This window comes from Cherax quadricarinatus, chromosome 28, assembly GCF_038502225.1.
Source record: "Cherax quadricarinatus isolate ZL_2023a chromosome 28, ASM3850222v1, whole genome shotgun sequence".
Lineage (NCBI taxonomy): Eukaryota > Metazoa > Arthropoda > Malacostraca > Decapoda > Parastacidae > Cherax > Cherax quadricarinatus.
The window spans coordinates 9328204-9341481 of record NC_091319.1 but is presented as its reverse complement, the minus strand read 5'-3'; the positions used below and the strand labels follow the sequence as shown (position 1 = coordinate 9341481).

General features: G+C 40.6%; 1 protein-coding gene and 1 non-coding gene across 2 annotated transcripts in view; both read left to right on the top strand.

The window, feature by feature from the left end:
• Positions 1-13278, top strand: part of LOC128693269 (caskin-2) — a 1211837-nt gene that overhangs the window by 176851 nt on the left and 1021708 nt on the right. The window contains exon 4 of the mRNA XM_070089381.1: positions 1117-1216. Within this exon, the coding sequence (XP_069945482.1) occupies positions 1204-1216 (13 nt within the window). The 5' untranslated portion in view covers positions 1117-1203. The remainder of the gene's footprint in view (positions 1-1116; positions 1217-13278) is intronic.
• TRNAI-AAU (transfer RNA isoleucine (anticodon AAU)) lies at positions 7139-7212 on the top strand. Its single transcript has one exon. It is a non-coding gene; the product is annotated as a tRNA-Ile (tRNA).

Genomic DNA, 13278 nt, shown 5'->3' with positions numbered 1-13278 from the left:
GTCTGTATTCGCCTCATCTTTCTCAGCTGAAGTTGCTGAATAGTTATTGCGCTTCAGCTGGTGCTTATTGACTTGCAGTGGGAGCCATTGCTTTTGGAGCGGTTATGTTAACTGACGCTTTCTACTTTTTATGGTTGTTTTAATAAGTGTTCATTTCCAAAGTTAAAGACTCGTGCTCAAAGAATGTTTGCTTATACAGCATATAAGCCACTTCTCCGGCCATATACTGTACTTTCTATAAGAGTGATGGACTGAACACATCGATTCCAGGCTCAGTGAGGGACTAATTACCTCAAACTACTCTTCCCCTTACCCCTCTCTGCGTTGTATTGGACTAATGAAGCTTCTGTGTGGCGAAACGTTTCCTTAATAAAGATTCCCATATCTTGCATTAGTGTTCAGTCTTCAATGCTTGCATTCTTTGGGACACCATGGGTATGTGCGCACACGTTTTCTTTGATATAACTGAACAAATCCGAACCTAGATCTACGATAACCGATGATAGCCTTGCAGCAGTACTCAGAATTAAAACAATAACGGAGGCAACGCTGAATTTCAACAGTTTACGCACAGAAGCACTGTAATTCTTCCCACTGAAAGAGCTCTTATTTTCATCAACTTTTTAATATTTCCAAATATTTGAAAAAAGTTCCTGAATCACGAGTTATTTCCTTTGTTAGTATAGTTTTTTTTTCGCCTGTTTATTTTACGTAATAGGTGTATAACAACGCTTCTGTTCTTGCTCAAGTGTGAGCGGCTCACAATCTCATATGAAAATAACGATAATTAATTGACTATTCTTGAACTTATTTTTTTTTGATATCAATAATGTATCTTTATCTTCTCTGTAAACTAATGAAAGAAAGAAATTTCAGCTATTACTTAGCATTTAAAATTTTACGTGAAGAAAAGTGTGTACCTGGCGAAGCAAGCTGAGGCGATGTGGTCTGCCAGTGAAAATATTTGTCCATTCTTGCCTTATAGTCTTCCCATGTACCATCATGTGATGAAAAGATCCATGTTAAAGTTTTCCCCTGACTAATAAACTCATCCAGCATTAAAACCATACTCATCCAGGTTCCAAAGCTAACACCACCTCTTTCCATCTTCGGCAGATTGTGAGCGCCTCCTTCCAAGACGCCGTCACACCTGAGGAGCTCATAAGGAAGAACGTGCAGGCCAGGACTTCCCTGGAGATCAAGATGCTTCTTAAAGGTCAGTATTGATTGTTGATAGTCAGACGTGTGTAGCAAGGAGAGTAGTGTTCAGAAGGTAGATGGAGGTAAGGATGTAAAAGGAATGGAAGAATGAGTTGGAAGGAGGTTTAAGTGCGAGTTGAAATGTGTGTGTGTGCGCACACACACACACACACACACACACACACACACACATATATATAGTGTGTAATTGTGTGTGTGTGTGTGAACTAATGTAGTGAGGTGGGCAATACCTGGCACCTCATACAGTGTTAGAAACATTGACTGGTAACAGCGTGGTGTTCTGTTGACATAGTACATTATCCTACAACTCTCGCTTTGTACATTCATCTCTATTCACGGGACAGAAAAATATTATAACAGAGAGATAAATACAGATGGTGTTGTAAGGGATACAGAGGATTGATGTATGAGAGATATACTTTTGCCTGGATTGACACGTGTGGGAAACATGAAGGAAGATACATCAGTGTATTAGATAAATGGTAAGATAAAACATTGTATTAGGTGGTAAAATATTCAACAATGTTGAGAGATAAGACACAACGATGTATCTGAGAGATAAGAAGATACAACACTGTATTAGACGGAATACGCAACATTGTATGATAAAGATGGTAACGAAACAATAAAAGTACCGAAGAAGAGCAGGAATACAAGTAAAAAAAACGCACCAGAAACAGTTACAAAGAAACCAGTAAAAAAGGAGCAAAAGAACAAAGGTGTAAAAAAAATGCACTAGGAGAATAATGCAAACATGACGGAATTAAAGAAGCGGAGGGAGCCGAGCCACTGGTGAAAGTCCACATTGTTGAGAATAGTAGGTACGGTACTGCCAGCCCCATAGTCCCTCCCTCCCTCCCGGAGTACTCGCAGCGACTCCGGGGTTAAAGAACCAGGTCACCTGGTAGGCCATTGCACCTGGGTATGTGAGGTGTTCTCTGGGGTGTGTACCTGGCTCTCAACTTTTACATGGAACATGACGTTTGAGTTATGCTGCAATCCACTGGACCACTAGATGAGAGTCCTGGTCTCGTTAGTACGACGATAGCTACCAGAGGTGGCCAGTTGGTGTGTGTGTGCATTTTTTTTGTTTGGGTGTGAGCAAGCAGTTGTGATGAAGAGGCAGTAAACACCGGACGCATTTCTCTCAGTCCGCCACTTAATAATGAACATTTTACGAGGATGAAATTTCACATTTAACTAACACAAGATGTCAAAGACCCATGATAAATACTGTAACTAATGTTTTCTGTCTTCACCAAAGATTTCCTGCACAAGTACTGTAGATGAAGGAATCTGGTATGCTGATTAGCAAGAATAGTCGACTGAACGTCTGTACTGTGACTGTTCACTTGTGCGTATTGATGCTGTTAATTGTTATTGTTGGTGCTGTCATTTATGTTCCTCTCCGAGCTTTCCTTTCACTTTCAGAAAGCAATACAGTGTAGTCCAGTATTGTCCAATATTATCAATCATCTTCTAATATAGTCAAGTGTAGTCCAGTATTGCCAAGAAATTTGATGTGTCGTCCACTATCTTCAAGAATTTTCCATTGGCGTCGTGTATTAAGTATCGTTCATTAATGTCAAGTATCGTCCAGTATTGTTAGGTATCGTTCAGTATTGTTAGGTATCGTCCAGTATTGTTAGGTATCGTTCAATATTGTTAGGTATCGTCCAGTATTGTTAGGTATCGTTCAGTATTGTTAGGTATCGTCCAGTATTGTTAGGTATCGTCCAGTATTGTTAGGTATCGTCCAGTATTGCTAGGTATCGTTCAGTATTTTCAAGTATCGTCCAGTATTGACCTTTGATGGTCAGTAAACCGTCAGAAAGGCTACTTTGTGGAAGGCAATAATGATTTTACGAGTTCAAGGCTACAAGAGTATTATCCGGTATTACCCTCCGTTAATGTGGTCTGACTGCTGTTTCCCTGGACACTGTGAGAGTTACGGTGATACCAGTGTCCACCGACTGGCATCTACGATTCTCTCTCTCTCTCTTATACACAGGGTTTGACAAGGTTAGGTTAAGGATTCCCAGCTTTAATGACAAGCTATTTACAAGTTAAGGATTCTAACTTTATTGACAAGCTAAGAGCTGTTACATACATCAGCTCATTTGAAAGCATTTTTATTGTTATGAGACACATAAGTAGGGAACAGAATGAAGTTAGACCCATCTGTGGGCCAGCATTTTCATTTGATCAACTGACTTTATCTCGTTGACATCATAATGTTGTACGAATGTGTTCCAGACTCTCTCTTCTCTCTCTCTCTCTCTCTCACACGCACCCGCACAAACACACTTATCTCAGATTAAGTGATTTAGTTTTCTGGTGGAAGCATCCCACAAGATAAGATGCTTTCACAGATTATAAACACGTAAATAATCTGAGATCATTTGCGTATAATATAGCTTAAGATAAAACGAATTCAGTATGGCACCTGGGCACTGTGGTTTATCAGGCAGCAGAGCCAATACCTTTAGTCTAGGCTCAACTATATGGCCATTGACAACTACATCGACTTTGTTAACTACATATATTGACAGCTATACAAATATGCACGGTTGTCAGGACATCGTGCGATTAAAGCCCACCTCAGCTGATATCTCTGTCAAAACAAAAAATAGACAGGAAAATCAATTATCAGGTGAGACATGAGTGGATGTGAGATAGGTTTGGAATGTAAAGTATAAGTATGTGCAGGCGCGGGTATAAGCAGGCGTAGGTGCAGACAGGTAGAGCACGGAAAGGTGCAGGAACAATTAGGTGAAGACACAGGCAGGTGGAGGTACAGACACAAACAGGTGGAGGAACAGGAGCAAACAGGAACAAGGAGATACAAGAAGATAAACATCATCACTTAACCTGGATGAACTATTATAGTGAAGCCTTGGAACTTGCTACATCCTGTCGTACATAACTTTGAGTATGTCATGCAGTTGGTCCCAGACGCCTCCCTATCCAATCTTGCTAAAGTCGCGTAGACAGTATGCACTCGTGGAAACCTTGTTATAAACACACACACACACACACACACACACACACACACCTACCTACCTACCTACCTACCTACCTACCTACCTACCTTTAAAAAGAGATATAATAAGGTTCTTGAAGTGTGGAGGGAGTGGCCTGGTAGAGACTAGTGAAGAGGCGGGCTCAGAAGCTGTGACTCAACCCCTGCAACCACATACAGATGAGTACACATGCACACTTGGGAGCTGTGACTCAACCCCTGCAACCACAAATAGATGAGTACACATACACGCACACACCTCACGAACTTTTACAGGGACCGTGGATGTCGTGTATCCCAGTATGGTCAAAAGGTGAAGTCGATCTCTGTATCTGGGCCGTGTTTTAGTAATGACTTGTATGAATAACAGAACACGCAATTGTTGGGGCCAGGGTGTGAGGGTAGTGGTGCCCCGAACACCACTAGTGTGCTGCCGCGAACACCAGTGTTGTGCCCTCAACACCACCAGTGTGTAATAACACGCATATAGTTACGATCGCCTGTCTGCGATTGTTTGCAGTATATAATATAATTATCGTGCTCCGAACTAGTATACATTTGTCATGGATGCATCTCTCGCACATTTCGCATTTACTAAATTCACACCTCTTCCTCAAACTTCTGTTACAATACAGACACAATCTTTCATTGTGATTTGGTGTGATGTTTTGTCTGTCAACAGTATTGTCCCTGTGCTCTCACAGTTTATTAAGCGATGAACGTGACTTACACAGAAACACACAATTAAATTTATCACTACTGGCCACTTGTTCATCCCATTAATCATTGTTGATGCACCGGGCTACACCTCGTACTCTCCCCCACCATTCACATAATTTATAGGTAACTGCTCAGCTACGACTGTTTGCCTCTGTACCGCATTGAACACTAGAGTACTTCATGTACCTCTTTAGTACAAGTACAAAAGAATATATAGGCACAATACCGGTCCGACCTGGACTAGTTAATGCTCCCTAAGTTTCATTCTCCTGTGTGCGGGTTTGTATTGTATCGATACGTTCGTTTCGGGCACCCGGCAGATTCATCTCATATTACCACATGAGAGGTTCCCTACGTATCACCAGTTGGGAGGTTCACCTCATCACCACATGACAGGTTCACCTTATCGCCACATGCGAAGCTCACCTCATCACCATATGATAGGTTCACCTCATCACCACATGACAGGTTCACCTCATCACCACATGCGAGGTTCACCTCATCACCACATGACAGGTTCACCTCATCACCACATTCGAGGTTCACCTCATCACCACATGACAGGTTCACCTCATCACCACATGCGAGGTTCACCTCATCACCACATGACAGGTTCACCTCATCACCACATGCGAGGTTCACCTCATCACAGGTACACTACATATCACATGGGAGGTTCACCTCATCACCACATGGCAGGTTTAACACATATCATTTACAAACTGTTATATACATTTAATCCCTTGCAATAGATGCAGTTGTTACGAGTACATTGATGACAAATTATGTAGAATTAACGAAGGATTTACTCCCACCGGAACCATCATATACATTATCATTTATTTCGCTGTTGTTTCCCAGTTTTCTTTTAGTTTATTCATGAATAAATTGGTCACTTAGTCGTGTAAGAACGACCTGTGGTTGACTGATTTAATGTGATCTGTGCTGTGATAATAATATTTATAAGTACGTGATATAACTTATACAGACCATAGTTGACATCAGTGACATACTGTATAGAAAGCCCCTGGTTATGCAGAACACTTGGGGCAAATTAGGTTAATTTTGTCTCCAGGATGCGACCCACACCAATCGGCTAGGTAAACAGTGACATGAGGTGTCTTAAGGAAACACGTCCCAATGTTTCCAACCGTAACGGGGATCGAACCACTGACCTTACTGTGTGAGCTCAGTGCGCTACTAATGAGCTACGGGTCAGGCTTAGTATGTATGATAATTGTATTTATGTATACCTGAGCCTAATGAAACTTGCCGTTATTTCAGGCTGCCGCCTGAATGGGTGATCACCTGGTAATAAGTCTGGTTGTTTGACTTCATTCGGTTATCCTAGAATAAATTATACATAATTTACTGTTTAAAACTATTGTGAAGAGTTCAAATTATGCATGAGGCCTAAATCAAAACATGCTCTTGGTCGGCGAGAAGCTGTGGGCTTGATCTTACCCACCTTGGATCAAACGTAACTACCCCTCATCCCCCAGCTACCTGGGAACACACAAGGCCGCTGCAGTATAAATAAATCACATTGTTTGACTCCTTAGGTTTATCTTCGATTAAACCTACATAATGTGCTTTTTATGTGCCCATAATGTGTATCCTCGTGACCACTGTAAAAAATAGTATGTACACAAAAATACAGTTACATAAATTATCACACATATGCTGTCATGTATGATAATTTATGTAACTGTATTTGTGTGTATCTGTACCTGAATAAACTTACTATATAAAATTTTTTTACGAAGCTCAGGTTTACTTTAGTCAGTGGTTGTAAAGGCAGAAGAGCACCAGAGAAAACGGAGGAATTTGTAGTATAAACTTAAGCATTCTTTTATTCTGATCTCAACCTATTTATTTTTTTTGTGGGGATACATAAATTGGTTAAGTAGATGGAAAATAGTTAAACTAGGTCTAACTTTCTAGAAAATACTCTGATAATAATTCCTTACCTATGCATATAGGTGTATATATCTAAGTATGAAGAGCCTGAGAATACCTAAAATAAGGACTGACTGGCGGTGCACAAACAGTAGTTTTAATGACGTTCGTCTAATTTAGAGGTTCATATATATATGTAATAATAAATAGAAATATCTTTTTTTTATACACGACTTGCTAAAGAACATATACCACTATCACCAGCTCTGTTCTCGTGGCCTGTTAGCTCAGTTGGTTAGAGCGCCGTGCTAATAACGCGGAAGTCATGGGTTCGACCCCCATACGGGCCAACTGTGTTTTTTTAATTTATTTTGTTTTTGACGCACGGAAGTCTGCAGGAAGAGCCATCAGTCTGTTTTTGCATATTAAAAGTTTACATTGTTGCTGTTCTAGATGAGAATGTATATAAACCAGGTTAGGGTTAGCCCAAGTTAAGATAATTATTAGGCTAGTGCAATATTAGGTGAGTTTAGGTTCGAATCTGGTGTTAAGGATAAGTAACAGACTGGTGCACAGTCTACAGCTGGTCACCAATTTACCTCTTTTGCAGGCTTGCCCCCCCCCCCAAAAAAAAAAAAAAATAAAAAAGAAGACTGCAGACCAAAACACCTAGTAAATTAAGTGAGCCACTTAAAAACTTCACCTGTCCTGTATGGGGGGGATGACAGACACAACATGGGTTGTTAGCACGGCGCTCTAACCACGTAAGCTAACGCGAGTAACAGTGCTTTTCAGTTTCAGTATGACCAAAGTAGGATCATTAAAGTCGCTTGTCACCTGTACACCACCAGTCAAGCAGACCTTAATCCCTGTGATTAGGACTAAAGTATACTCTTGTGTACACTGAATGAGATATCTCTCTGAGTAATGGTTGTTTATTATTTAGGCCTCCTGCACAATTTTAACATTTTTGCAATGGTTTTATATAGTAAAATAAGCAGAATTTAACCAACAATAACTCACTAAAATGACTTCCATTAACGTTCTTGTTTCTATTGTACGACATGTATATTAATAGGGTGATTACAAAATATGGGAATTACATAGTAATCTAGGCGACTTAATGCAAATTATTAATTTCTCTGTAAAAAATTGGGAGTTTTATCAACTCTTGTAAGATTCTTTTTTTAATTTAGCTCAATTTATTGTAAGTTCAGTTGAGTTATATTTTTATGTGTATTTATTCAGTGTACATAGTTTGATAATACTCAGTCCTATATACCTACAGTCTCGCACCCACGTATCCAGTCTCCCACATACGTATACATTCTCACACCCAAGTATGCACAGCCATATCCACATATTCACAATTTGAACACTCACGTATCTGCACCTTAAATACTCACATTTTCACACAGTTTAAACACCCACATATCCACACTTTTAACGCCAACATATCCACACCGTTGTAACACCCACACATCCTCACGGAGGACATGGCCTAAGCTGCTGGCCATTCACACGTAAATCTAGGCTGCTAGAGACAATTGCAGTGAGTAGTGGACGATAGCTTAGGGCACGCCCACCTGACAACATCCTATAACCGGTTACTGACAATCTAAACCGGTTAACCTGGAGATATAAACTGCCTTCCTAATGGTCTAGCTTTGTCAAGAGCGCTGAACACGGCTGTATAGAGTGGGAAATTCCGGGTGAAGCGAGGGTATTTTTGTTTAATCTAATACTGTTACAACGGTATTGTGCAGCAAGGGGAAACTCTACAAGTACCTCCACAAAGTGCCTAATCAACCAGGCTGTGATGGGCCAGCGGGCCTCCAGCAGCAAACAACTTGGTTGGCCAGACAAGCACAAGACAAGCCTCGCCGAGCGCTGGGCTGCGAAAGAAGCAAAACTTGCGCAACCCATGAAAGGTATACACCATATTCTGCATAATTATGTGATGGAAGAATCTGCAGTGTACGGTTACCATATTCTGTATAAGTTACAAGGACTTAAGTTTTGGCTTAATTCTTGGAACACACTCCAGAGTTTATCTCTCTCTCTCTCTCTCTCTCTCTCTCTCTTTCATATATGTATATCCAGGTCCCTCTTTGTATAGAAAGGGGTTTAGTTATAGGTAATACATCTCTCTAGTTTGTTGGATTATGTATTGGTAGATAAAAGACTCTTCTCTCTCTCTCTAGTTGTAGCTACTGAGAGTAAAAGGTAGATGGGATACAAGGAGAATAGAAGCATCAGGGAAGAGAGAGGTGAAGGTTTATAAACTAAAAGAGGAGGCAGTTAGGGTAAGATATAAACAGCTATTGGAGGATAGATGGGCTAATGAGAGCATAGGCAATTGAGTGTGGGGGAAGTTCATATATATATATATATATATATATATATATATATATGGAAGAGGGTATATAGGGATTGGCAGAGAGCATGCATATATATAAGTCTGTTGAGTGTACCTGGTAAAGTGTATGGTAGAGTTATAATTGAAAGAATTAAGAGTAAGACGGAGAATAGGATAGCAGATGAACAAGGAGGCTTTAGGAAAGGTAGGGGGTGTGTGGACCAGGTGTTTACAGTGAAACATATAAGTGAACAGTATTTAGATAAGGCTAAAGAGGTCTTTGTGGCATTTATGGATTTGGAAAAGGCGTATGACAGGGTGGATAGGGGGGCAATGTGGCAGATGTTGCAAGTGTATGGTGTAGGAGGTAGGTTACTGAAAGCAGTGAAGAGTTTTTACGAGGATAGTGAGGCTCAAGTTAGAGTATGTAGGAAAGAGGGAAATTTTTTCCCAGTAAAAGTAGGCCTTAGACAAGGATGTGTGATGTCACCGTGGTTGTTTAATATATTTATAGATGGGGTTGTAAGAGAAGTAAATGCGAGGGTCTTGGCAAGAGGCGTGGAGTTAAAAGATAAAGAATCACACACAAAGTGGGAGTTGTCACAGCTGCTCTTTGCTGATGACACTGTGCTCTTGGGAGATTCTGAAGAGAAGTTGCAGAGATTGGTGGATGAATTTGGTAGGGTGTGCAAAAGAAGAAAATTAAAGGTGAATACAGGAAAGAGTAAGGTTATGAGGATAACAAAAAGATTAGGTGATGAAAGATTGAATATCAGATTGGAGGGAGAGAGTATGGAGGAGGTGAACGTATTCAGATATTTGGGAGTGGACGTGTCAGCGGATGGGTCTATGAAAGATGAGGTGAATCATAGAATTGATGAGGGAAAAAGAGTGAGTGGTGCACTTAGGAGTCTGTGGAGACAAAGAACTTTGTCCTTGGAGGCAAAGAGGGGAATGTATGAGAGTATAGTTTTACCAACGCTCTTATATGGGTGTGAAGCGTGGGTGATGAATGTTGCAGCGAGAAGAAGGCTGGAGGCAGTGGAGATGTCATGTCTGAGGGCAATGTGTGGTGTGAATATAATGCAGAGAATTCGTAGTTTGGAAGTTAGGAGGAGGTGCGGGATTACCAAAACTGTTGTCCAGAGGGCTGAGGAAGGGTTGTTGAGGTGGTTCGGACATGTAGAGAGAATGGAGCGAAACAGAATGACTTCAAGAGTGTATCAGTCTGTAGTGGAAGGAAGGCGGGGTAGGGGTCGGCCTAGGAAGGGTTGGAGGGAGGGGGTAAAGGAGGTTTTGTGTGCGAGGGGCTTGGACTTCCAGCAGGCATGCTTGAGCGTGTTTGATAGGATATGCATCTAGCAGTTTATACACCGGGTATTAGCACCATTAAACTTAGGCCAGCCCTGGCAATTTATATTGTCAGTACCATTAAATTCAACGCCAGTGGTGGCAGTATGCAGTATACATCTAGCGTTGTCTCCAGGAACTTTATTAAGGCGAGATTTATATTAACCTCAGGGATTACTAAATACTGGCGCTAGCTGTAATTTTACCTCTTCCTACTATTACTGCTGTTACTAATACTACTGCTACTAGTAGTGGTAGTATTAGTAATATTAGTATTAGTAATATTAGTATGACCCTTGTGGGTGTAGGGCTTAGTTTTGATAGTAATAATTATACCATCGCTGCTACTAACAGCGCTGCTGTTGCTACTACTACTACTACTCCATCTACTACTACTACTATTTCTACTTCTACTGCTGTTTATCCTACTTTTCTTCCTCTTCTACCTTTTGCTCCTCCTCTTCTTCTCCCCCACTAGATCTAGTTGCGTCCACCTGCTGGGATTTGGAGGCGAGCATCATCAGTTGACCAATGTGTAGAGAGTACCATGCAGCAACCAGTACCACGCAGCATCCAGTGCCTGCCAAGCCGTGGCCCAACACGTATATATGTATAGCTAAAAATAAGGTGGCATCGAATCATTTTTCCCACAATTCGCGCCTATAATCAGCATATTTATGATGGAACTACACCTCTCTTTACACAAACAACTCACACTTGGGAAATTTTTTGGGACATTAGGGTCCGTCCTGCGCCTTTCTCGGGTGACATGACTTATGACTTGTTAATGGTGCCAGACGACCCAAAATGTAGTCTGAAGTTTCCTGGCCAAGTGTGAGTTATTTGTGAATTTACCTTTGTCTTGTTTGAAACGTTTAATTAGTGTATACTTTTAAAGTTGTATACCGGGTTTCCTTCAGTCATTACTGTGATGTATACCAGTACACTGTAACCTGTAGTGCTTGTATTTTGTTTGTTCAGTCATTCGTCACTGGTGTATGCCAGTATACTGTAAACTATCCGGGCTTTATACTACTCGTATACACTCTTATATTGTAAATATAATTTAGTATAAGCTAGATATTTAATTTACATAAGCCAAACGTGTTGAATATATACATTTTAACATGTTCTAACATATATATTGTGCTATTTAATACTAACATTAAATATTGTTATGTGACACTACTTCCCTGCTTAATAGTCACGCATCTGTGTATATACATTCAGAGGCATATAACTCTCAGTCTATATATATATACACTATGTTATAGTCTTCTTTATTTAATTTACCTGGGAAACTTTTAAGTTTTTCATTCGCCTTCCAGGTACACCTTAAAATCTGGCTTTGGTTAGATACAAACCTGCCGTTAAATATACATTTTCGGAACACAAGCATCAGACACAAGGGATATTATAATTATTATTATTAGTAGTAGTATATTTATGGGAAGCGTTAATCCATAATGACCATACAACTCTTGGGAATTAAAAGGAGTGGGTGTGTAATCAGGTTCGATCAGACGAAAGGGAGTGGAGCTTAAATTCTTTAAAATTAAGAGCCTTTCACAGCCTTGATACAGAAGCTGTTACAAAGATGACAGACTGTTACTGTAATCGTCAGGTGCCGTATACCGGGTCATTGTTGCAGCAGGATGACTCGTAGGTAGTGTTTTTTTTTTACCAGATTCCTGAACTAACTTAATTGGGGGGATTTTAATAAAGTTACAATTTGAAACGCTCGTATCGCTAGCAAAAATTAGCAAATGATAGGAACGTTGAGAATGTTTCTTTAAATCTTCTTGCCCCTGTTTACCTAACAGTAAGTAGGTATACTTGGGTATTAGCCGACTGTTGTGGGTCGCATCGTAAGAAAAAAAGATCAATCGAAAGCCCACACTGGAAATAATCCAGAGTAAATTTCTTGAGTTCTGAGTTCCTGACCCTCAGGATTAATAATCCCAATAGAATAATCTTCATCCTGCTCTTGAGAAGCAAGACTTGCCCACCAGTATTGTACATTGTGTCAGAGGAGACCTTTCTCAGGCGACGTTTCGGTCTGTTAAGAGCTAAACATCGTCTCATGATTTAGTCTGCACACACTGTCTCGCTACCCAACCATCTTTGACGAGGGCAACATAGGCTGGTAAGAAGGTTGAAGAGCAATATGCTTTTATTACGATGATAGACTTTTTTTCACTAGCAATATGCTAATGAGTCAGGACTTAATTATAATCGCGTCTGCCTCACTGAGTTGTCTCATTCCATACTCACTTAATTTTTCACAGCTTCCTGTTTTTTTCTGGTAGTATAATTAGTGACTAGTCGACGTGATTACAGTGTCTTGCCATTATTATTATTATTGTGATTATGTTGTTATTTTTATTGAAGAGCCCTTCAGCATCAAGGTACACTCCTTGAAGATAAGAGTTTGTTCGGATTTTTAATCCAGAGGGTTAGCCACCCAGAATAATCCATGAAAGTCAGTGTGTTATTAGGGAATATCTATCTTATTTCCATTTGGCATCTTTTCAGTCTTGTCCCCAGGATGCAACCCACACCAGTCGGCTAACACCCAGGTACCTACTTGCTAGGGGAACGGGGCCGGCCGGGAATCGAACCACGGACACTTGAGTGTATGAGGCGAGAGCGTTGCCTACCAAACCTCGAGACACCATACCAGGCCACTGGAACGGTGTAAGGTAAT